The 25642-nt window shown below is 33.9% G+C and overlaps 1 protein-coding gene across 1 annotated transcript in view; it reads right to left on the bottom strand.

Moving 5' to 3' along the window:
* The window catches only part of LOC128554178 (proprotein convertase subtilisin/kexin type 6-like), a 50044-nt gene that overhangs the window by 4812 nt on the left and 19590 nt on the right, over nt 1-25642 (bottom strand). Inside the window, exons 4-7 of the mRNA XM_053535426.1 lie at nt 24774-24965; nt 24007-24107; nt 23554-23660; nt 13461-13575 (exon numbers count right to left, since the gene is read on the bottom strand). Of these exons, the coding sequence (XP_053391401.1) occupies nt 13461-13575; nt 23554-23660; nt 24007-24107; nt 24774-24965 (515 nt within the window). The remainder of the gene's footprint in view (nt 1-13460; nt 13576-23553; nt 23661-24006; nt 24108-24773; nt 24966-25642) is intronic.

Below are 25642 nucleotides of genomic sequence, written 5' to 3'. Positions count from 1 at the left end.
TACTCCTTCCTCCCACTGTATCTATGTTTTGCATAAAATGTAATTTGTGCTTGTTGCATTTTTGAAGCAACCCGTCTGTAATATTTTTCCGTTACAGCTTCTTTCTGTTGTGGGTCTACTTTGCAAATGCGTGACTCTGAGATATGTGTTTGTGGTGCTCTGTGCTTCCAAGAAATCTACCCTTATCAATTATCTTTTGTGTTTGACTTCTGAAAACCAACCGATGCTTTTGAGATAAAGCAGTATTCACAAAACAACAAAAATGTTTAGTAAACAAACAACATATTAATAAACAACCCATATGTCGAGTAGACTTTACCGTTTTGTCTTGTAGAATTGGATACTTAAAATATTCTAAAAGAATCCCCCACTTTAAAACAAAATGCCATTTGTAAAGAAATAAAAGTAAACAATTGTCAACTAGAACTGTCACAGGAGTGACTCATACCCCCACCATACGGTCTTGTCACAGAAGAATGGCAACCATAAGTAATCTTAAAAATACTTAGAATAATATAAAAATGTCAAAAAAGCTTAATACTTAAAAAGAAGTTTACTCGTCTTTGGAGTACTTCATCCTGGGCTTCCACATATAAGTAATACTAGTATAATTATGTGCCCTGGGTGAGGGATGAGGTAAATATAAAAAAATCTCTAATATAAGAGATACACTAAAAGAATACAAAAAAGTGTCTTACCGACCCATGTTACCACAGAAAAATGTATTTACATTTTACATAGGACTGATAATAAAAAAGTTAGAAAAATACCAAAAATATTGAAAATCTAAAATTAGGATTTCTAAAAATAGACTAATTCCTGGAATTTAAGGGGAAGAAACTCAGTACAAAAGTTAAAAAAAGGCTACTTCCCTTTGGCTCTAAGCCAATCAGAATGAGATATAGTGAAAATACATCAAAATTAACCTTAAATTCTAAATAAAAGGGGACATAATTCAAGAAAAATTGGTGTCAGAGTTATGCACCTTGTGTCACATGATGTGGGTGATGAGGTGGAACATCTATTTTAAGTTTAAATCAAATCCATTTAGTAGTAACTGAGATACAGTGAATATACATCAAAATTAACCTTAAATTCTAAGTAAAAAGGGGCATAATTCATAAAAAATTGGTGTCAGAGTTATGCACTTTGTGTCACATGATGTGGGTGATGAGGTGGAACATCTTTTTTAAGTTTGAATCAAATCCATTTTGTAATAATTGAGATATAGTGAAAATACATCAAAATCAACCTTAAATTTAAAGTAAAAAGGGGACATAATTCATAAAATATTGTTGTCAGAGTTAAGCACCTTATGTCACATGATGTGGGTGATGAGGTGGAACAACTATTTTAAGTCTGAATCAAATCCATTTAGTAATAACTGAGATATAGTGAAAATACAACAAAATTAACCTTAAATGCTAAGTAAAAGGGGACATAATTCATGAAAACTTGGCGTCAGAGTTATGCACCTTGTGTCACATGATGTGGGTGATAAGGTGGAACATCTATTTTAAGTTTGAATCAAATCCTTTAGTAATAACTGAGATAATAGATTTCGGGACGCGACGGGACGCGACGCGACGCGACGGGACGCGACAAAACTTACTCCTATATACCACACACACACACACACATATATATATTCATGCAGTCCCTTTCCGAAATTCAATACATATGTGAGTAAACTGACAATGGTTTTGTACCCTTTAAGTCTACCCTTACATTTCATCTGTTGTAGAATCATACGAATTTTCTTCTCCGAGCATGGACCTAATTCTTAATTTCAAAATAAAAATTAACTATACGATTGTCTACAAATGACAAAAGGCGACTATAATTATATGCAAACGAAAATATTGAAATCATGCGGAACGTGTAGCAAGAAGTCTTGAACAGTACCTTGTTTAAAAATTACATGTGGTATAAGAAAGGAATTCTGTTACCAAAAGAAAAAACATAAATAAAACAGATGGACAGAAATACAGTTTGAGTTATGATGGTGACATGTGTAGCTTATGAGATGGAAGATTTGTGTCGACAATTCTGTATATTGAAAAATGGCTGACACAAAAGGCAACATCCCTGAAGCCATATTTGAAAACCCAGCTTTTAGCAGAGATTTGAAAATTTGTAAAATTGGGTAAAAGGTGTTAACATACTACCTGAATGTAATACCTCCCGGTAGGCTTAAAACGTTCGTATGTTTTTTGTTTGTATGTTGACAGAAGTTCAAATAAACTCTCGCTTAAAAGAATGTAGAGCTATAATTAACCAGTAGTTCCGAGGAACCGATAAGTAAAATATATATATTTTTATTACGAACTAAACTACCATGTTTAATGTTTAGACTCTTAAGAAAAGGGACTATAGTTATTGACGGAAAAGCTTTGCATTGTATTGTATCTATTACATCGCGAGGATCGATTTGAAGAAAAAACAACAACATTGATACAATAATCAACAAGCACTAGCTCTACCACAACATATAAAAAAGACTTGAAAATACATAAAACAGCAAAAGGTCCTTAAATATTGAAGGTTTAATGACAAATTGCCTCCAAAATACATTGGAGCCATTAAAATAATGTATACCTTGATGTTTACTGAGACGAGCTACATTGTAATATCTATAATCATTGAGGTATAAACAAGCCAAAAGACAACAGACGGATACAACAAAAGCTTGCCATTTACCCATATTTCTAGTGTATAGGATAAATGTGTTGGCTAAGTTTGTAGGCAAACAGATGCCATAGTCTCATAAACAAAGTTTTTTTTTTAGTTTATCTTACTACATTAGAATACGAAAGCTAACTCTCAAGGAGTTTATAACAGTAATCATGATATATATAGAAATCACCTCAATAGTACATGCAATTTTGCCAAATGCCAGGAAATCCATCGTCCGCTGTAGGCTCAACTCATTTGTAAATTCAATGACCGATTTTGAAGTTTCTGTTGCTGTTTGTTTTTACATTTAACTTTGGCAGAGAAGGAAGGAGAAACTTTTGATGCTACAAGTCATAAAAATAAAAGACTTGAAGCAATACAAAAGTAAATCTTTATTGCATGCCTTCTTGGAATGAGAGTTTATACTTTTTCTCTAATTAAGCTCCATGCGCATATCCCTTCACCACTGGAAGAGTGTGCATATTTTAAACAGCTGATAAAACAATATACCATTTCTTAAAATCGAAGTTATGTCTTACAAATGATGAGGGTAATCAACATGATAAATATAAAATATTTTATGCCTCTGACTCTACATAATTTTTGGAATAGGTGAATGTGCACATGTCACAAGTCCTGCACACTGAATAAACTCAAAAGGATGTATTTTATAAATGTCACATTGTAATACACAAACACATGCGCGTTCTTCCATTGACTTTACTATATTTGTCCTAAAAATGCACAAACAGACAAGACAACAGACTTTTTCAATTTTATCACAAGTTTTATACATTTTTGGTCTCAAGGTAAGGCATGCACGACATTGATCTATGGACTAGATAGATAAGAGAACTTAATTCTTCCATGTGCATAAAAAGTTTTAAAAACTGCCGAAATTTGAATTCACTTGAGACCAATATAATTTTGACGGGCAATCTTACGGACAAATCATATGGATATTCAAAAACTGTATTTGATACGACCGAAAGCTTTAGCGAAATTGGCAGTTTGTAAACAATATCAACTGACTTCTTGCTGAAGGGCTAATGGAATAATATTTAATTAAAACAAATTTTTGATGATAAAATCTTAATTACTTCAGTCGCCTGAAACACTTACTGTTGTATCACACGTGCATGATTGAATTTCAATAAAGTTGAATTATGAACAGATGGTATAATTTAGTTTGGACTACATAATATTTTATACATGCATATACAATGTATACATTTAACATAAAGTAATTATTTAAAGAACAATTCATAATGCAAAAATTCTTAAAGCTTGATACTTTAATATTTCTGTCATATGCACAAATCGTGAGTGAAAACATATTGTGTCTGTTCATCCATATTATTCTATTGACGCAACGTTAATAAGATTGAGGTTTATGAGATTTAGATTTTGACGTCGAATTTTACTGACGAATTAGTTAAATAAACCATTAATTTAAAATAAGTGGATGGTAAAAGTACTTCATTTTTATTAATCTATCAAACATAAGTTTCTTGAATATATAAAAACTTGGCTAAAAAAAATTCAAGCCGTTTTCCCGTTTATTAGACAAGTTTGCGATTTTTTCTAAAAATCTTAAAAACTGAGAATGTCAATTTGTGACAGATGCTCATCTTGAGAAGAAAATGACTCACGAAAACTCTTCCTAATGGCCTTTCACAAATTCATTTACACCATCTACCTGTCGTACGAGTTGTAAATTTTGCATACTTGTGCAATTAATGAGACGAAAACAGAGGCTGAGACATTTTCCCCGGCGAAAATGTGGAGAACTATGATTAAAAGTGTCAAATTTTGTGAATCACCGTCGCTTCAAAGTAAAAAGGCCCTACACAGTCAGAAAAGACCCAGTCTGAAGTTATGAAATAAATCTGCATAAATTGAAGAAAGCGGAAGCTGATTTAAAACAAATACAATTCTGACAAAATATAGATCGGGACGTCCGTTGACCAAGTAATCAATTTGGTGTGGCCATTTTTGCGCCACATCTGAAGATAAATAACTCAACTTGAACGAAATGAAAGACGAAGACATGCATTAAGTGATGTGAAATATCGGTGGAGAACAGACTGGTTTTGTTTTCTACACGTTTTCTCGTAGTTATTTCATATTATTTCCGTTAAGTCCATTCTGTCGCCGTAAATTTCGTCGTTAGTTCGTATTATGATATTCTCATGAGTCACACAAGTCTAAGTTTTTAAGTATACACTTGCTGATATTTCATCTTTGTGTTACAACGACATTAGTTTCTGAAATAATGACCTCCGTTAGCTTAGATTTTGTAGATGTTCATTTAATTGCCTATTTCTATTTATGAATATTAAGCATAAGTTCTACAAAGTCTTTTGATATGTTTTACTTGCTGTGTTTCGTTTGTGCTCAACATCATTTATTGGATCTTTATTCAATATCTTACACAAATACATACTTCCGCATACATATTTCACACATGACACTGATTCTGTACGGTGACCTTAAAATAAATACATTATCTAAACCTGCACTTTAACATTGGAGAAACACTTAAGTTTCCTTGGATCTTCCTCAAGTTTTATTCACTTTCAGAAGTTGACTTGACTGTCATAACCTTCACGAATAAATTCGATTCTCTCCTGAGTATAAAAGTGACTATTAGGCAATTAGATTGAGGGTACTAAATGAACTGATGGAAGAAATATCAAAATAAATGTAACCAAAAAGCTCGAATAAATGATGGACACAGGACGATCGTTAATATGTTCAGAAATAAATGACCAAAAGCTGGAGTAATAAGGTTGATGTTACAGATGACCATTAATATTCAATTCGTTTATGAACAGATCAAGTTTGGTTCAATTTTAAATCAAACTGTCAAAATTAAGAACATATATGTATTCGAATGAAAGATGAGTAAATAGATTGAATATTTAAGAAAGTTCTGTTTCTTGCAGTTTACATTTCCATTCATTGCCCCTGTCAATAAATAAAGTTTCATCAAAGTTAGATACAAAGCTATACGGGATGCACCATACAGTACATGAAGTGGAACAAATAGAATAGATAGAGTATTAACATGCCTGCTTAACAAAGTTTTATAATTCTATTATTTAGTAAATAAGTGGAAGACAGTTATTTGAAAACATAATTTTAAGGAAATAAGAGGAGCTTTCTACCTGGAGAAGGTTTTCAAATTTATTGGTCTAGAAAATTAAATTTTGTTTCCGAGAAAGAATTCTAAAACAATGATACTGTCAATCAACAAATATCCTGGTACTCTCTTTATACGAACCAGCATTCGATCCGGAAATTTTGAAGTCTATTATTTCTACTTTCCACTTGTATAGCTTTGGTAATAAACCCTGGGTCAAGGAAGTATCATATAGAACTAGTTATTTTAAGGATTTTTTCTCGCTTAATTTCCCTGGACAGATCGCTTTGTATGTGGACTTTTGATATTACTGACTGTTGGCGGTGGTATCAAGCATCTTTAAATGTGTTTATCATGAAAACATCGCTAGATAAGAACGGGATGATAAAGTATAATATGATATGATATACGAATCTTCAAAGCATCCCAAGATGTAAGTGAAACACAATTGACAAATCTTGTCAGGTTTTGTAGAGTATTTTTTGGAGAAAGCAAAAATGGCCAACAAACCTTGAGTTACAAGCCTATTACAAAAAGGAAAAAAGCTTTCAATTCAAAATTTTACTGTGATGAATACGTTAAATTATATATGAAAAATTGCGTGGTAAAGTTTAAGATGAATTAATTAGATTAAGGACACATGGGAATAGTCAGAATGAAAATGCTAAGCAAAAGTTATTTTTAGTGGCATAAGCTTGATCCAAGCAACGGATGTTCTGATTGCCAAATGAACCAAAAACAAACCGCAAAAGCGACTTTAAATTATTGGGAAAAGCCTTGCAATCCAGAGGAAAGAATTCATATTGACTTTGCCGGACCATTCATGGGACATATGTTTTAATAGTTGTAGACGCGCATTGTAAATGGACGAAAGTGCAAGTGAATAAATTCAACAAATGCAAGCACTACTATTGATGTATTAAGGACTGTTCTTTGGTCAGTTTGGATTGACAAAGCAGATATTTAGTGGAAACTGTAGCCCTTTTTAATCGTCACAATTCAAAGAATATTGTGAAAATAATAATGGAATACGATATAGGATTTCAGCTCCTCATCACCCAGCGAAATCAGGATTGGCTGAAAGATCTGAATACTATTTCATGCAACATTGAACGCAAACACCTTTAAATTTGTTTATCATGATGACATTACTATATAACCATTGCGCACCGGTAACGTTGTGAAACAGGTAAAATTATTGAGTCCTCAAAAACAGGCCAATATTCACAACGAATGCCTATAACGCTTTTAAATGGGCTAAATTTTTCTATCCTCAAAACCTGACCCTATTTTAGCGTAGGAACCCTGAAACCTTTTTTTTGTTTTTACTTTAAATTCCTGCAATTGAAACGTTTATTACTTATGCTTCTAAAAAGAAGACTTAAAATTTTCTTTCACTATCTTAATATTTTTCCTGTTAAATTCATGAAAGATAAATTTTATTAGGAATGGCTTTATTTAAAATACCTATTTTTATCGATATAAATCAATAAACTGTTAAATTTGCATAATTTAAGCATTCTTAAGAAAACTCTGACCTATTTAAATTACAATCACGCATAATAAAGCCTTATTAGACATATGTAAGACTTATGTAAAATTGGAGACAATATATGTGTTATCTCGATAAAATAATAAAAGGGATCAATAAAATCGATCATTATTGATTATTTTTAAAACACGTATTTGAACGTTGTGGGCATGTTTCGCAAAAGTTAGGACTCTTCATTCGGTAACGTTCACAACCGTATTTATTACGTCTATCGACGTTCAAATTGTTGCTAAATCACAGCAGAAATGATAATATTTGTTTGAACGTGAATACGCAATAGGATGGTTCATATACATGTTTTATAATACTGCCTACTTTATTTATACTATGTAATTATAATAAATAATACATGGATAGCCTGTAGCGTATATAAGTGGGTTCTATGTTTAACATTTTTTGCAATACCTGAAAGCACTGTATCGTTGAAGAACGTATATTTGGTTCTTCCCCGAAAGAGCACAATATCGTTGAAGAACGTATATATGGTTATCTTTTTTACGCTTTTATACGGTAAATGAAGTCGTTATAATTAAAATCTGCTTTTGAGTTGAAGAAACAGCTACAACCGAGAAAAACGTATTCGGGTTCATTTTAACGTTGTTCGCTTACCGTTTTCTGAAAATACGTCAAATCTCGCGTCCAGTTTTAAACCTGCAAAAAAAAGGCACCCGTCTCATAATTCTGCAGGCAATCGCTGTAAAGATCGACCCAGTTTTAAGACAATGAATGTTTTTCCCCTTTTCAATACGCTAAAGGCAATCGCTGTAAAAACTGGCCAGGGATGCAAAGGATATCCATGGTTAAATTTTTTTACAGATTTTATTGATGTAAAATAATATGATGTAATATCATATGATGATATATAATTTGAGACATCAATTTTAAAAGCATCCTAAGTCGCACGTGAAAAACGATGTGAAAATCGTAAAAAAAAACATTTTTTTTTTATAATTTATTTCCATTTCCACATCCAAAGTATCATACATTCATCACAAACATTGATTTTATGTGCCAAAATGATATTTACATAGTAAGATCTTTTTGTCTACATATTTACAGATGTTTTTCTACCAGCAGTAAACAAGTGTCCATTGAGCCATTAATTAGATATAGGTTAAGGTAATAAATATCGATTTTATTGAAAACATGGTTTATGGACCCCCGCTAAATTTCGGAGATGGACGTAAATGTACGGAAGATAACGATCAAAGTTACAAGATTATCGATTTTTTCAGCAAGGCTTACCAGCGGTCGCGTTTAGTACAGAACGTTCGATATGAGAGTCCTAAAACTTTTCCATTTTCTATCAAAGCTATTCATGTTTTCGTTTTTTTAGCAACATACTTCTCAGTTTTCAAATGTATTCTTAAACTATTAATAAACATTTGTAAGGTAGGAACCGCCTCCTTAAATTTACTTTGATAAATAGTGTATTTTCCAAGCAGAATTAATAATAGAGTAGCTGCACTGAAATTTGAATTACCTAATAAAATATCTGATATTGACCAGTCAATATCTGCATTAGGACATTTTCTTTTTATCCATCTTTTAACTTCTTCCCAAAATGTTAGTGAAATTTTGCAGTCTGCAAATAAATGCTCTATGGTTTCTGAGTGATTGTGACATAGAGTACAGAGATTATCATTTCTTTTCCTCATTTTTCTAATAAATAGTTTGTGCCAATAATTCTGTGATTTATTTTGAACTGAAACCACTGAAGTTTTGGGTCCTTTGTTATTGCAAATGGAGATTTATATATAAACTTCCAATTGAAATCAGCATTTAAATTTAATTTGTCTCTCCATTTTCTACTTGAATCTGGTTACTTATGAAAGTTTAACAAAAAGTCATAAATACACCTACAACCTTTTTTTTGCACTCTGAATGATTTTTATTGGTAATGGTTGCAGAGGATTTTGCTCTTTGACGACGTAATGAGGAAATCTTAATTTATCTAAAAATTCCCTAATAGATTCAACTACACTTTGGTACTGAAGAAAGTTAGTTTGAATATTATATAAATTTATAAAACTGTTAAACGATAACAGACTTCCATTTCTATCCAGGAAGTCATTCACCAATTTTACTCCCTTTTTAAAGAATCTCGAAAAATAGTAACTTGCTCCTCCTATTTTAAACATACTATTATGCCAAACTGGTATAACACAGAAATCTTTCCATGATTTTGGATATTGCATGCTGAGTTTTACATGTATATATCCCTGGAAAACGTCTTTCCAAAAAGCATTTTTCACATTATGTAGTTTGTTTTTTTAAAAAGTCAGCACCAAAACTGTGAAATGTATTAAGAAATGGATATATCTGTGTGATAAAGTTAAAGTATTTCGTATTATAGGTCAGGTACCTTCTAAGCCATGTAATTTTAAGAGATGTCATAAAGGTTTCTAAGTTCACCACTCTAATGCCACCATAATCATAAGATTGTGTTATGACTGTTCTCTTTATCTTATCAGGTCCAGAATTCCACAGAAACTTATAAAATAGGTTTTGTATTGATTTAGTTATCTCTATGTTTGGGTTTGGTAAACTTAATATTAGGTGATTCAATTTTAACATAGCTAACGTCTTAATAACTATATTCTTGACTATTGGTGTGATCATTCTTTTAGACCACTGTGTTAATAAGTTTTTAACTTCCTCTTTTTTGAATAGTAGTTTGCAATAACAATATTATTCAGATTTAGTGTAAAGGTTACGCCCAGTAATTTAAATTGTTCTTGTTCCCAATGTAAACCCAAATCAGTATATAACCTTAAATGACTATTTTTCATTGCTCCTATCCAAACAGCTTTAGTTTTTTTCACATTAATACATAATCCAAAAATTTTGGCATAGGAGTTTAATGTAAGCATTGTGTTTCTGAGAGATACTTCACTTCCATCTAATAGTACAGTTGTGTCATCTGCATATTGTGACAGTAGAAATTCAGAATTATTAAGATTAATGCCATTCATTCTTGGGTTTTGTTTTAGCATAATTGAAAGGACTTCAGCACAGAGTATAAAAATATACGGGGACAGCGGGTCCCACTGACGACATCCACGGTGAATATGGAACCAATCTGAAAGATGACCGTTTACAATAACACAGGATTAAATATCGTTGTAGAAAAGCTTAATCCACTTGATGAAATTTTCACCAAAATTAAATAATTTTAGAGTTTTATACATGTATGACCATGACAGAGAGTCAAAAGCGGTAGCAAAATCCAGTAGTAAAAGCATGCCAGGTATATTATTTTTTTCTGTAAAGTACATTATGTCATAGCTTAACCTTATGTTGTCTCCATATAACTGCCTGGTAAAAAGCATGTCTGATCTTCACTAATCAATTTATGTAACACTAGTTTTAAACGTTGGGCAATACTTGGGGATGCAATTTTATACGATACATGTAATAGTGATATTGGACGCCAATTTTTTATATATTGTTTGTCTTTATTTCCTTTTGGAATACAAGTGATGACCCATTGTTTTAAAGTGACTGATAGTTCACCTGTACCAAAAGCATGGTTTACTGACCTAACAAGAAAATGACCAATATCTATCTAGAAAAACTTAAAGAATTCTGTTGTAAAACCACTGCTACCAGGTGATGAGTTATTGGACATATTTTTTAGACTTGCCAACATCTCACCATAACTCAAATGCCCTTCTAATGAATTTTTTTCTTCTTCATTAAGTTTAGGTATGCCTTCAACATTTAGAATATTCTCTAATTCTATATTTTCTGTCCGTTTATAAGAATATAACTTTTTATAATGATTTTCTACTTCACTTATGATTTCTTTTTTGATTCCTTAGCAGAGATCCGGATTTTGAATAGAGTGAGTTCATTGTTTTTGAAGTATAATTCCTATTTTCCAAGTTACAGAAGTAATTTGTTGGTTTTTCCCCTTCAGATACCCATTTGGCCCTGATAAAAACTCCTTGCATTTGTTTGGCTCTTAGTTCCCCTAATTAATTTTTCTTCCTTTCTAACAGATTATAGTCAATAGGCTCTTGTCCTTCAAGAGTCTTAATATCTTTTTCAAAGTTTAATTGTCTTTTGTCTTCTTGTTTCTTTTTACATGAGGAATAAGAAATGGTTTTACCTCTGATTTCCATTAGTAAAGTTTCCAAAAACAATTTATCATTTATACTAAATTCTAGATTTTCATTACTTTCGTTTTCTATCAGATTTACAGCATATTGAGTTTTTACCTGTTTGATGACATTTTTTATTTGCTCTACATATTGTTTATCTGTTAGAAGAGAGTTATTAAATTTCCAATATGATCGGCCTTTTTCAAATTTACCTTATTAAATACTTAAATATATTAAAGAATGGTCAGTTCTGTACCAAGGTTCGATTGTATCTTCTTTTAGATCTGTATATAAGTTACTTGAAATCAGGAAAAAATCAAGTCTTGCTTTCTTTATTGGATTTTTCTTAAACCAAGTGTATTGTTTTTTTTTCCATATTCTGTTCTCTCCAACATTCAATCAATTCGAATTCATGTAACATTTGTATAACAACATCACGTGACTTAGGGCTATTAATATTCAAATAATTGTAACAATCTATGTCAGGATCAAGAACCAAGTTATAGTCTCCTACTATTAAACAGTTATTTTCAATTTTTGATAATTTATCTCGTAATGATGTAAAAAAGGCAGGTTCATCTCTATTTGGACCATATAGGCATATAACTGTAAAATCAACATTTTCAATAACAAATAATAAATAATAATAAAAACATGCTTTACTGCAAGCCAATTATCTAATAATTACGGTCATTGTCGAAAAAACTAGGGTTATCGAATATTAATCTATATGTTCGAGCGGAAGCAAGGATTACGAGTGTAAAGCATAATTCATTATACTAGATTTCTCGACTTAACTATAAATTTCGGACGTTATCCTTAGTTACGAGCGTGAACCTTGTTACGGAAGTGAACCTTGGTTCACGAACTTGAACCGTAGTTTGCGAACGTGAACCTATGTTTACGACCGAAAATTATAGTTTTGTTCAAGAAACCTAGTTTATCGAACGTAAACTTGGTTCACGCTCGTATACCCGAGTTCACGGTCAGAATTATAGCTTCATTATTATTATACCAGATTTATATAGCGCCCTTTTCATGATAAACACGTTCAAAGGCGCTTTACAGCAACTGCAGCCACACAGGGCGCGAAATCATCCTCTACTAGTACAGACACAGAGCGATCTGACCAGAGGGACAGAGTGAGACAAAGCCCCCACAGAGAGATCAGAAATCAGATACAGGCTTGTCCGGCTAACTTAGCCTAGCTCGTTGCGAATAGACAGCCTGGTTCTTTAAAGTGCCCAGTGTATAGCACTGATACACGCAAGGATTGCCTGGGTTCCTGACCAGTACACCTCTAGCTGGGTGGGAAACACTGAAAAGCGTTTCTGAAAATTCCCGAGTAGCTGCCGGGGATCGAACCCCGACCTCAGGATTGGAAGGCCAGTGTGCAAACCACTGAGCTATCCGTCCACCCTTCATGTACGTAAAGTATGGTTCACGGTAGTAAACATAGGTCAGCATCCGTAAACAGTTTAGATTCACGGGCGTAAACCTAGGTAACGTTCGATAAAAAAGGTTTCTCAACTGAACCATGAATTTCGGTCTTTATCTAATGTTTACAAGCTTGAAACATAGTTTACTAATCTGACCCTATGTTTACGACCGTAAGTTCAGCTAACGACGTTATCTTATTCATTTGAAAGAGTAAATTTGCATGCTTATTTGTTCGAAACACCTTCTTTCTTGATCGTAAATACTACTTATCCTATGTTTACGGTGGTTATCCTATGTTTACGCTCGTAAACATTGGTTTTTACAAGCGTGAACCAGCGTTTACGAGCGTGAACTATAGCTATGCTTTACGGTGTTATTCTATTTCCGCTCGAAACGTGTTTAATCAATCGTTAATCCCAGTGTTTTGACCGTGAACATGGGTTAACGTAACTATTGGACAGTTGGCGTGCCATTACTGTATATTTCATTCCGTCATGTTCATTTCGGTTTTACTATAACGAACAACATAATAATTATATACCTAATGTTGTATCTAGTTAAGTTCGTTGACATCAGATCCGGAACAGATGTGTGTTTTTGTGACAAGTTGACAAATCTATCTGCATTTAGAAGACCAAATCCGAAGTATTTATTGACTGAAAATATATAAATATCTACATATATATTGTGCAAACATTAGCATAGAAGCAGTTTCAAAACTAGAGAGTTGAGAGGCCTAACATTTCGCAATTAGCCATAATTTTCCCGATCAATTTTGACAAAAAGATATTCTTCCTTTCTGCAATGTAATGCGAGGACTATTTTATCAAAAATACCTTATCTATTTGCTAACTGTTTCAAATAGCCTTTTTTCGGCATAAATGGAAATGTACACGACTACCAAATACGTATTTCGATCAATTTTTGGATAGTTTTCTCAAAACATTGGACAAAACATATTTTGAATATCAATAACTTTAACGAATAATTCAGGAAGTGTACATGCATAGTCAAAACAGGAAGTGCGTGATAAAAATTCTGGCGGTGCGATTAGTAAGATCCGCTATATCTTAAGTGGTCTTACTCAGCTATGACATGACTATGAGACTTGGTGTTAATATTTAACTAATGGTTGTCTAGAGATAAGAGGCTTTTGGCAATCTATATAAAATTTTATTTAATTTGGATGAGCACTTTACAAAGCGCTGAAAACGACAATTAATCACGGCGATGTACAGACGGACAACGGATATCGTATGCCATGAGGGTCCTTGGCACCCGGGAAATAAAAGCTCTGCTAAGTGATTTAATAATAAGGAGATGGTCATCAGACAGTTAGAGGAGCTTGGGCTGCTAGATTTGCTTAGACTCGCTTCCCCTTTATTTAATTACATAACAGGCTTGGTGCAAAACATCTGTTAACATAAAAAATACCGGTGTGAGAAGCAAATGTGTGCGTTTTTGCCAACCAGACTTTACTGCTTCTGAAAACAGTATCATAAACAAAGAAACATGTGTAGATGGATAAAAGGCATATGTAAAACAAGAGGCTATGCATAATAAGAACTTATTACGGTGTAGATGGTAAGGCACAGAAGTCATGTTTTGTCATATCATTTCTTACGTTTAGTTGTAATGGGCATGAGAAGCAATACATATGTTGATATCCTTGCTGTAATATTTACATTCGCCCCATTCTTTTCCATTGAAAATTATTAATTTCATTTTGCAGCTAAAGGAAATGCGCAAAGGTTACGGCAACGCTGCTTAATGATAACGGGCCGCTGTTTTGACGACGTATAGTCAATGAAAAAAAAAAACGTTCCATCACAGATGTTCCGTCTGATGCACAGAATAGCCGGGAAGCTGCTTTAAATCTTTGATGTTACAAAAAGTGTGCAATTTTTAGAATAACCTTGGTTCCAAATGGAAAAGAAATACAATGTATTGTGTAAATATAAGAAATTTATTCGGAGTTTATACGAAATGAACGACAAATTAATCATTACCTTTAAATGTAATACTGAAATATTTATTTAGAATAGTGCAAGCAGTAGAGGAAAAAAGTCTCCAATTAGAAATTGAACTGGGCCCGGAGAGGTAACAAAATGTGTCGTATACCGAACTGTTCAGGACATATTGAAGTTTTTCAGAAGCTCGGCAGGTTTTTCTAGTTTTTGGTGCGTGCCGAGAAATCCAAGATGGCGTCGAGGATGATCGCCATTCTAATAACACTGAAGAATTTGTATATTTGGTACCATTTAAAGAATATTAAAAGAGATAGTTCCAAATAAACTCGAGAAAATTGCTTTATTTAAAAAGTGTAAAATAAATACAGCAATTTACCTCCTACTAAAGGTCAACATCAAGGTCAATTATGAACTCAAATGTCAAAATTGCCGAAAAGTTCCCACCTCTACCACAAATTTTCTTTTATAATCTGCAGAAAGTATTAGTCAACCCAGTGTAAATGATATAATCTTGGACATAAACATTAGGGCTAACTGATAAAAAAAAACATTTTATAAGTATTTTTTGTGTTACCATGGAGAAGTTCAAGATGGCGTCCAAGATGGCCACCTTTCTATAATATAATAGGAATGGTAAATAACCGATCCGTCTCATTTAAGTAGTAATTGAAATTCAGAATCGCTTGAAAGTAATACATGAATAAATAAGGCAAATGCATTCGAGATATTTCACAATCATCCAAGATAAAAGGTCAAACTAAAGGTCAGAAGGTCAAATGTACCTCATGATTTTTTAAGGAATATTATGATGAAAAATAGTAAAGTTTTCGATTAAGGGATAATATAACATTTAGAAAACAAAGAATTAAAGGAATTTCCAATTGTGTTATTTACCATAGATTTTAACCTGATTTGCACATTTGATAAGTAAATACTTACTACAATTTACCGAAAAAGAGTGTTAAAATACTTGATTGTATTGTATTTCGTACCAGATCTTTAAAATGTATAAGGAGCAATGGTCAAGGCCATTCAAATGTTAAAAAGGGCAAAATGTCCAAAAACATGAACAAACACTTGTCAACTTAATTCAGTCTCTAATACATGTATAGATATTATATCAAAATGCTAGTGTAATGTAAAAGAAACTCAGATTCAATTTAAGTAGCTATTATTGAATCAAAATATCTAATTGTTATAAAACCTCACAAGTACTGAAACTAAAATAAATAACTTAAATAACGTGTACCTTAACTAAACATTTTCTTACACATTTGTTCTATGCTATGCTCAATCCCTAAATCGTCTTGATAATTTTGTATTTAAAGTACCTTTATTGATTGTGATCGGAAGTGAATTTAGACCAGCAACATTTGTATTTACCAATGTATAGAATAAACATTTTAGAAGAATCATCGAAAGCGGTAATGACGAAACTCTATGTACTTCATGGAGAGCCAAACTGAACTCATAAATGTACCTCAGGATCACTTACTCACGTTACACGTTGGTTAGTGTACCTTTAATCTTGATAAACACATGAATGATATGTATATATGGTTTTGCAAAAACCAACTTCATCAACAAATTCCGTACATTCACAAGCATTTGTGTAAGGTTGTTCAGCAGATGAACATCGACAACAAGATTCACAAAGATCCACACAGTTACAGACAAGGTCACTTAGTAGTTCTGAAGCAGCTGCAGGTTCTGCTATAAACTGAGGGACTGCTGGCCCAGACGATGCATCAGTTATATACCCTAAACTCATTAGACGTGGAACGTCAGGAGTTTGGAGCAAAGCACTTTTTCAAACAGTCAACTGTAGCAGACAGTGTTCATGGACGGTAGTGGAAATGCATGCTACCGTCCACGCCCTCTAGCTCCGGGTTGAGCAGAACTCAACATTTACACATGCTAAAAGTACAAAAAACAATTTAAAGACATCCGCAGATGCATTCAAACGGCGGTTAACATAGAACCTTCAATGATACACGTGTTGAGGCGTGTAATTCCATGAAGAGCGGCATTTGGTCCCCAGACAAAGTAAAGGGTTTACCCCAAACGAGAAAACAATGGGCAGAAATAAACAAACTGGAATTTAGGAAGGGGATCTGAGGTTATGAAGCCTGCGTATCACAGGAACTGTCAAAAGACAAAATTAAAAAGCAGGCGCCATATCCAAGGGGTGATTAAACAATACCCAAGGCTATGAAAGCGGGAGTATTGGAACCACCCAGGCCGAAATGGTCATGTTGAGAAACTAAACAGTACCAATAACACGACATAAAAGTCGTGCCGAACGATCTAAGAAGATCGAAATATAACAGTCCTGATTGAATGTACGGGGAGACTTTTTACGACCGCCACACGGCACAAACAACGCTGCTGTGATAATAAAATAGAGAAAAGTGAAAACTTCACAGGTCGCTCAACACGACAAAATGAAAATGTGGCAGGCTCGGTTTGATTGAGCCTGTTCATGGACGGTAGTGGAAATGCATGCTACCGTCCACGCCCTCTAGCCCCGGGTTGAGCAGAACTCAACATTTACACATGCTAAAAGTACCAAAAAACAATTAAGAGACATCCGCAGATGTATTCAAACTACGGTTAACATGGAACCTTCAATGATACACGTGTTGAGACGTGTATTTCCATGAAGAGCGGCGTTTGGTCCCCAGATAAAGTAAAAGGTTTGCCCCAAACGAGAAAACAATGGGCAGAAATAAACAAACTGGAATTTAGGAAGGGGATCTGATGTTATGGAGCCTGCGTATCACAGGAACTGTCAAAAGACAAAATTAAAAAGCAGGCACCGTATCCAAGGGGTGATTAAACAATACCCAAGGCTATGAAAGCGGGAGTATTGGAACCACCCAGGCCGAAATGGTCATGTTGAGAAACTAAACAGTACCAATAACACGACATAAAAGTCGTGCCGAACGATCTAAGAAGATCGAAATATAACAGCCCTGATTGAATGTACGGGGAGACTTTTTACGGCCGCCACACGGCACAAACAACGCTGCTGTGATAATAAAATAGAGAAAAGTGAAAACTTCATAGGTCGCTCAACACGAAAAAAAAAATGAAATTGTTTCAGGCTCGGTTTGATTGAGCCTGTTCATGGACGGTAGTGGAAATGCATGCTACCGTCCACGCCCTCTAGCCCCGGGTTGAGCAGAACTCAACATTTACACATGCTAAAAGTACAAAAAACAATTCAGAGACATCCGCAGATGTATTCAAACTGCGGTTAACATGGAACCTTCAATGATACACGTGTTGAGGCGTTTATTTCTATGAAGAGCGGCGTTTGGTTCCCAGATAAGGTAAAGGGTTTACCCCAAACGAGAAAACAATGGGCAGAAATAAACAAACTGGAATTTAGGAAGGGGATCTGAGGTTATGGAGCCTGCGTATCACAGTAACTGTCAAAAGACAAAATTAAAAAGCAGGCGCCATATCCAAGGGGTGATTAAACAATACCCAAGGCTATGAAAGCGGGAGTATTGGAACCACCCAGGCCGAAATGGTCATGTTGAGGAACTAAACAGTACCAATAACACGACATAAAAGTCGTGCCGAACGATCTAAGAAGATCGAAATATAACAGCTCTGATTGAATGTACTGGGGGACATTTTACGGCCGCCACACGGCACAAACAACGCTACTGTAATAATAAAATAGAGAAAAGTGAAAACTTCACAGGTCGCTCATCACGACAAAAATGGAAATGTTGCAGGCTCGGTTTGATTGAGCCTGTTCATGGACGGTAGTGGAAATGCATGCTACCGTCCACGCCCTCTAGCCCCGGGTTGAGCAGAACTCAACATTTACACATGCTAAAAGTACAAAAAAACAATTTAGAGACATCCGCAGATGTATTCAAACTGCGGTTGACATGGAACCTTCAATGATACACGTGTTGAGACGTGTATTTCCATGAAGAGCGGCGTTTGGTCCCCAGATAAAGTAAAAGGTTTGTCCCAAACGAGAAAACAATGGGCAGAAATAAACAAACTAGAATTTAGGAAGGGGATCCGAGGTTATGGAGCCTGCGTATCACAGGAACTGTCAAAAGACAAAATTAAAAAGCAGGCACCATATCCAAAGGGTGATTAAACAATACCCAAGGCTATGAAAGCGGGAGTATTGAAACCAAACAGAATTAAACTTACCATCCCTTAACTTAGTTACAAAACAAACACTTGAAAATCTGTTCTTCACGTCCTCATTTAGTGTTTGCATGCTAAGAACCATGTACGGCATGTATTTTGCATAAACATTTCTGCAAAAGAAATGTAAGGAATACTGATTTTGAATACTCGTAAATATCTCACTCAGAATGCCGAGAAGAACTTAAGAACAGTTTGAATGGTGTTGAAACTTTCATCAGATAGTAATTCCAGAATCGGAATTCTGGAGAGATCTCCCGGCCCTACATCCTAAATTCTTAAAGTGAAGGTACATCAGATTTGAAGTTAATAAGAGACGAGGAGTTAGTATCTCATCAACCATCAAAAGAGCAGAAATATCCCTATCAAAATCTTTCCCTGCCAAAGTCTGTTTGACTGTTTTTCCTAAAGATACCTCAGAATCGGTCAAAAGTTCTCTCAGACTAGCTTCGACATACAAAAAGCCAACACATGCAAATACAGCCATTACGAAATGCATTCCCCTTCCATCGGGATAACACCACTCAACTCTGACTGCCTTGCCCAAAAAACTTCCATTGCTTTTGTCAATAAACCCATATCAAAGGAAACGGGACGGTTGCTCTGCCCAAGTGAATTCATTTGCTTTTAAATACGTTTTAATGTGGTGTAGCCAGTGTTATAATTGGTGGGAATAGACATTATATTTGGAATAAAACAACACCTGAGGACGCAGCAACTTATCTGATACTGAAATATCGACCAAGGTAGTGATTTTTTTTTCAAATCTATCATCACAAAACAATTTAAGACGACTTATATTGTACAAAAGTCTCTTCATTTTCATGACTTTTGATGCATCCGGTTCTGGAAGTTTGACCTCATGCTTTGCTTGAAGGTGGTGAACACAAATACTGTCTTTGTCTGTCGTTAGGCTTCATGTCTGTCTTTGTCTGTCTTTAGCATGCATTTCCCGTACAGTCCATGAACAGGCTCAATCAAACCGAGCCTGCAACATTTTCGTTTTTGTCGTGTTGAGCGACCTGTGAAGTTTCTACTTTTCTCTATTTTATTTTTCTGATGTGTGAGCACTGAAATGAGATTTCCACCTGAAAAGAAAATTATCAAATAGAAATGTAACCATAGCTTCTTATTTTAAAATCTGGGCAAAAATGCATGTCACTAAATTCGAGGCAAAACTATACCAATGTCTTTGACCCCTTGGATATGGTGTCTGCTTTTTAATTTTGTCTTTTGACAGTTCCTGTGATACGCAGGCTCCATAACCTCAGATCCCCTTCCTAATTTCCAGTTTGTTTAGTTCTGCCAATTGTTTTCTCGTTTGGGTCAAACCCAGTTTTAAAATAATCATATTATTTTATAATGAGACAATTTCCTGAATCTGTCGTTGTCTGTTTGCTTGCCATATGAACTGCTGTAGATGAAAGGAAACAGCGGACTTCTGAATATGTCGTAGTATATCCTAATACATTCAGGTCATAAATGAGCTTTCGACTGCCATAAAGATGTAGGTGTACAGAGAAGCCAAGATGTTTCAGTGTTAAAATAGTAGTTAAAATAGTAGTGATGGGCAAATCCGTTAGATTTGCCAACCGATTAATCGGCATAATCGGACAAGCTAACCGATTCGATTAATCGGATATAATCGGATAATCGGTTACTCTAGTTGCATATATATAAGTTCGCCTCACAGTGTATGTTTTATGACATTACTTAAAAAATGAACCACACAGACATCAATATCCTATTTCTATTGTATCCCTTCATAAACATAATTAAGTTAACAGCATAAAAGTAAAATATTTGTGAAGATAGTAAATTTCAAATCAGGTACTGGTCTCAGTTTCACCAGAGACTCTTATCCAGTGATACAACATGTATATTGTGTTATTAAATTAAAATCATATGGAGCAAAAAAAAAGTATTAACGATTTATTAATTCTTAATAACGACTGGAATGATTTCAATCCCACAAAATCAAAAATTGAAAATACCTTAGGATATTTGATGTCTGTGTGGTTCATTTTTAAGTAATGTCATAAAACATACACTGTGAGGTAGTACGACCAGATCTAGATATATTTTTTTACATCTGGCCAGTATTTGCGAAACACATTTTTAAGTGTTTTGGTTTTGATAGTTTCAATTATTAATCCCTTTTCTTGCATAAGTTTAAGAAAGAACACTAACTTCTGGTGCTTTAAAAACATTACCAGTTTGCTCAATGTATTCTTTAAATGTATCTATCAACTGCAAGGTAACCATGTGAAGATTTTCATTTTCAGTTGAAGTGCCTGTCTGTTTCTAAATTGTTTTCTTAAGGTAACGGACAAGGCAACCATTTTCTATGGTATCTGGCTGCGATTAAATATCCATTCACACTGATAAGGCGTTTCAGTAGTGCTTGGTCATTTCTGATTTGTGCAACTTCTAAAACATTAGTACATAGAGGGACCAAGTTGGTCATTTCCTCTGTAAACATTTTTACCTTCAAATAAAACAGAACTGTTTCCAATCAAAAGATTGTATACAGCCTTTTGATCTTGTAAAAGTCTCCGAAGACAACTGAATACAACAATTTTTATCTGACTTACGTAACCTATTTTTAATTTAGTGGACGCAAAAAAGCAGACCGACAGCTTTTATGGTTTGTCACAATAATGTTACCAGTTCTGATTCCATGTTCATTATCAAGTAGATAAGAGCTTGTATTATCATCAGTTCTTTCTCTACAAACTTAAAGCATAGTCTCGAGGCCTTTAATATCTAATGCAGCAGGTTTAATTTCTCCAAACTGTTAAAAATAAAAGCAACAGCTATGTTGAGTCAGGCTTATTCTCCGTTTCTTTGGTGAGAAGGGTAACTCGGTCATTCCACCAGTTTTGATTTTGATGAATATTTCTGGAAAATTAAGATACTAGAATCAAAGATCCATTCATTTTTATAAGAATTCTTTTGAAACTTTTTGAGTGTAGCAACAAAAAAAATAAAAACATGCTATATTAACTGTTTAAATATTGGGCCAGACTCATATTGTCTTATGTTCAGCTATACACAAACTTAACAATGGTCATAATTTTGAGATATTTGGATAAAAACAGCATGTGTGACCCTTCATGTTATTAGTTTAGGAATAATCTAGGCGATGAGAAAGGCCTCGAGAACGATTTCGAAAAAAAAAGTTGTTTTTGTTTTTCGGTATTCTTTTATACAAATTCCTTAAATGTTCCTCTATGACTTAAATGGGCACTCCTACATGCACTTGCCGGTGTAATTTAAATACATCAATACATATACATAATTCTACGCCCTTCATTTGATGCAAAACATTTTCTACATTGATGAAAATAATATTTCTTTTTTCCAGACTTGTACTACAGATTTCAAAGGATTGACAAACCAACCGACCTATGATATAAGAAAATGCACCAAAATTTTATTAATAAAAAACATTTGTTCTTTTTTTCTGTATTACTTATAGTCATCCAAAATTCTGATAAGGCTTTGTTTATTTTTACATTTTTCAAACCTTTTACTTAAATTTTCCGGTGTAAACATAAACATTTCACAGGTGCTAAGGCTCTTTCTTATACTGACGGATACTCCTAATTGCAAAGTATTCTAAGTATGATTAAACAAAATGCTAATTTTATAAATCAATTTCATACTGAAATTTCATATGACTGAGTAAGATGATTTTATGATAATACCAAAATGGAAAACTGCTTACTTTCAAATTTCCTAAATAGGCAAAACAGTTTGTTGGTGATTTCCTCCAAATATGACTGTTTACATAGCAATCAATCAAATTCAATTAAAACTTTTGTTTCTGAAAACATATGACACTACATAAACTATTTATCCTCAAAAAGCTAAAATATCTTGAAATGAAACAAAATTTGCAGGTAAATTAAGAAAAAAGCACAATATTTTACCTTTTGACCTTGCTTTCGACCCTGAAAATGACCTTTCAAAGGACGTAAAATATATAGCATGAGATGTTTTTATCCTACACACACTTCTTATAATTGTTTTATTCTACTCAGTTATGTTACCTTTTTACATAGAATAAAAGGTGCCTCAATATTTGATAAACGGCGGCCATATTGAACGCCAACTTGGATTTCTCTGCCCTTACCAAAATCTAAAAACAAATCTGCCGGGCTTTTGAAAAGCTACAAGGTACCCAGAACATTTTTGTATATGTTACAACTTTTTACCTTTCCGGGTCCAGTATTTCCTTAAGGAGGCCTCTTATAGAAAATATTTTCTCTACTAACTGGTGCAAGTGGGAAGATAAATTACCGCTTGTTCAATATGTTTGGTACCCATTCATCGATATGCGCGATTTAGGCGAGACGTGTACGATTGAAATGGGTTAGTGCACTTCCCCATTCATGACCAAGAGGTAATGTATAATATGTATAGAGACATTTTCGTTCTGTTCTGGTGTTAGTGAGTGAAACTAGGAAAATTTCTCACAAGATTTAGATGCTCCATTTTTCTTGAACTCTGCTCTTGTAGCAATCTGCTCATGCTCCGATGCCAGTATCAACAAATATTGCACATCTCGAAGTTTGAGATTCGGACTGAAAATCGTTGACAAAGATTAAAGTCATGAAAAGCATGAAGCTAATATAATTCTAATATGAAAATTGTGAACTTAAGTCTGTTAGCGAGATATCATTAACTGATAATAGCTGTTCAGTATTACAAAATTACGAAAATACTACAAACTGTATGCTATCCTAACTCAAATCTTTCAGAATACCATAAACTGCAGATGTCTTAATGAGTTTGTAGGTTACAACATGCATGCGAAATTTAGTTTATTAATAAGTTTCGATATTTTACTAATACATCATTGAGCTCTTTTTCTTTAACATTTTATGAATGACTGAGTAAAGTGAGGATTTTGACGTTGTAATATCTTACTTTGCTTGCAACCCCAACGCTATTATTCCAGCGACTTGAGAAACTGCAGCAGAAACACCATTGAACGTTCTTACACATCTATTACCGTACGACGTTGTCACCTGACAAAAATAGTAAACAAATATAAATATATCAATCCTATTGAAGTATTTTTGGCTCCTGATTACATCATTAACAGAGTAGTTTCAATAACAGAAGACCATGATGCTAGATCAGTCGTTTAAAACAGTTGTTATGCTTTGGATTCGGTCTGTTTATACGTAATTTAATATAAACCCAAATCTTCTTTCAAAAGAATAACCTTTGCGTTTCGTAAAACACTGCAGAGATTGAAATCTGAAAGTAAACAAAACGTGCAATGTGTATGCATCAGAAAATGGTTCGTCATATTTCATTTGCGAAAGGAACCAGAGCGGTATGCCAACTCTGTATCGCTCTACCAGAAAGCTTTGTAAGTTAGTTTATTTATTTAAGTGTTTGATGTAGAATCATTGAAAAATTTTCCGTTACTGAATTCAGAGCAGCAAAAGCCCAACGTTTAAGGGCACAACTTGAAATTATGTAAGCTTTTGCTTGTGAATGAATATTCAAAATGCGTTAGGTAAAACGACTTTATGATTTCAACCTTACAATATTATCATTCTGATAAATGATATTAAGTATTTCTATTGAGTGTATCTCATTTATTAAAGCATGTATTGCAGACAAACTTGAAGACTATAATTTAATGTTATATTCAGAATGAATGTTAAGGTATTAACGTTTACCATTGATGAGGAGGTAAGATTGTTACCATCGCTAAGACCAGACACCAAAACACTTGAATCAATAACAACCTTAGAACGCCTTTTTCCGAGACTGGGTACACCGTTTACAGTTATTGTGTGAATATTGTTTGATAAAACGTTTGCATAAGAGCCAGCCGGAACAACATGAATCGTGCCCAGTCCACGGCGACCCTGTATGATGAAAGAAAAGCAGCATGTAAATGTACTTATTAAGTACACTGGGACACTATATACTGTATATATATCGAACATGTATTGATAGACAATACGGATATTCAATAGCTGAAGAAAGATGCATAAAGATGCCTTTATTTTTTACGTATGTAATCCACTTAAAAAGTATAAAATAATGTATCTCGACCGATTTCACCCATTTACAGGATCTTCATACTGTAGTCTTGGCGTTAGTAACGCCGCTTGGAAACGACGTCGTATCATTTTAATAAGGGACGTTACACTTTTAAGTTTTTGTCAAGAGACGTCACTATGTATATATTGAGGCGTTATTTAGCATCTAGTACTGGACAAAAAGTGTTAATTAATAAAGTTTATTTTCCCTTTCTTTTAGATATGTCTGTTTCCTGTAATTTATAAATTGGCATTATCATATTTTTAGCTAACTACTTTGAGCATTCTGCGTTGTGACGACTGACTGTTAGAAGAGCGTTTTCCGGATTCCTTTTATGTTGATTGTGAAGAGTTTCTCGATTTCGTAAATTAAACGTTTCTCTAATAAAATCTTTTGAACACCCAGAACATTTCATTGGGTATATGACATTTTGTATTTCACAAGTATCCCGGTACAACCCGTTTTCGGACAGCTAACGGTATATCGCTACGGTTTCGCT

This window comes from Mercenaria mercenaria, unplaced genomic scaffold, assembly GCF_021730395.1.
Source record: "Mercenaria mercenaria strain notata unplaced genomic scaffold, MADL_Memer_1 contig_4799, whole genome shotgun sequence".
Lineage (NCBI taxonomy): Eukaryota > Metazoa > Mollusca > Bivalvia > Venerida > Veneridae > Mercenaria > Mercenaria mercenaria.
This window is presented reverse-complemented; position numbering and strand designations above follow the sequence as displayed.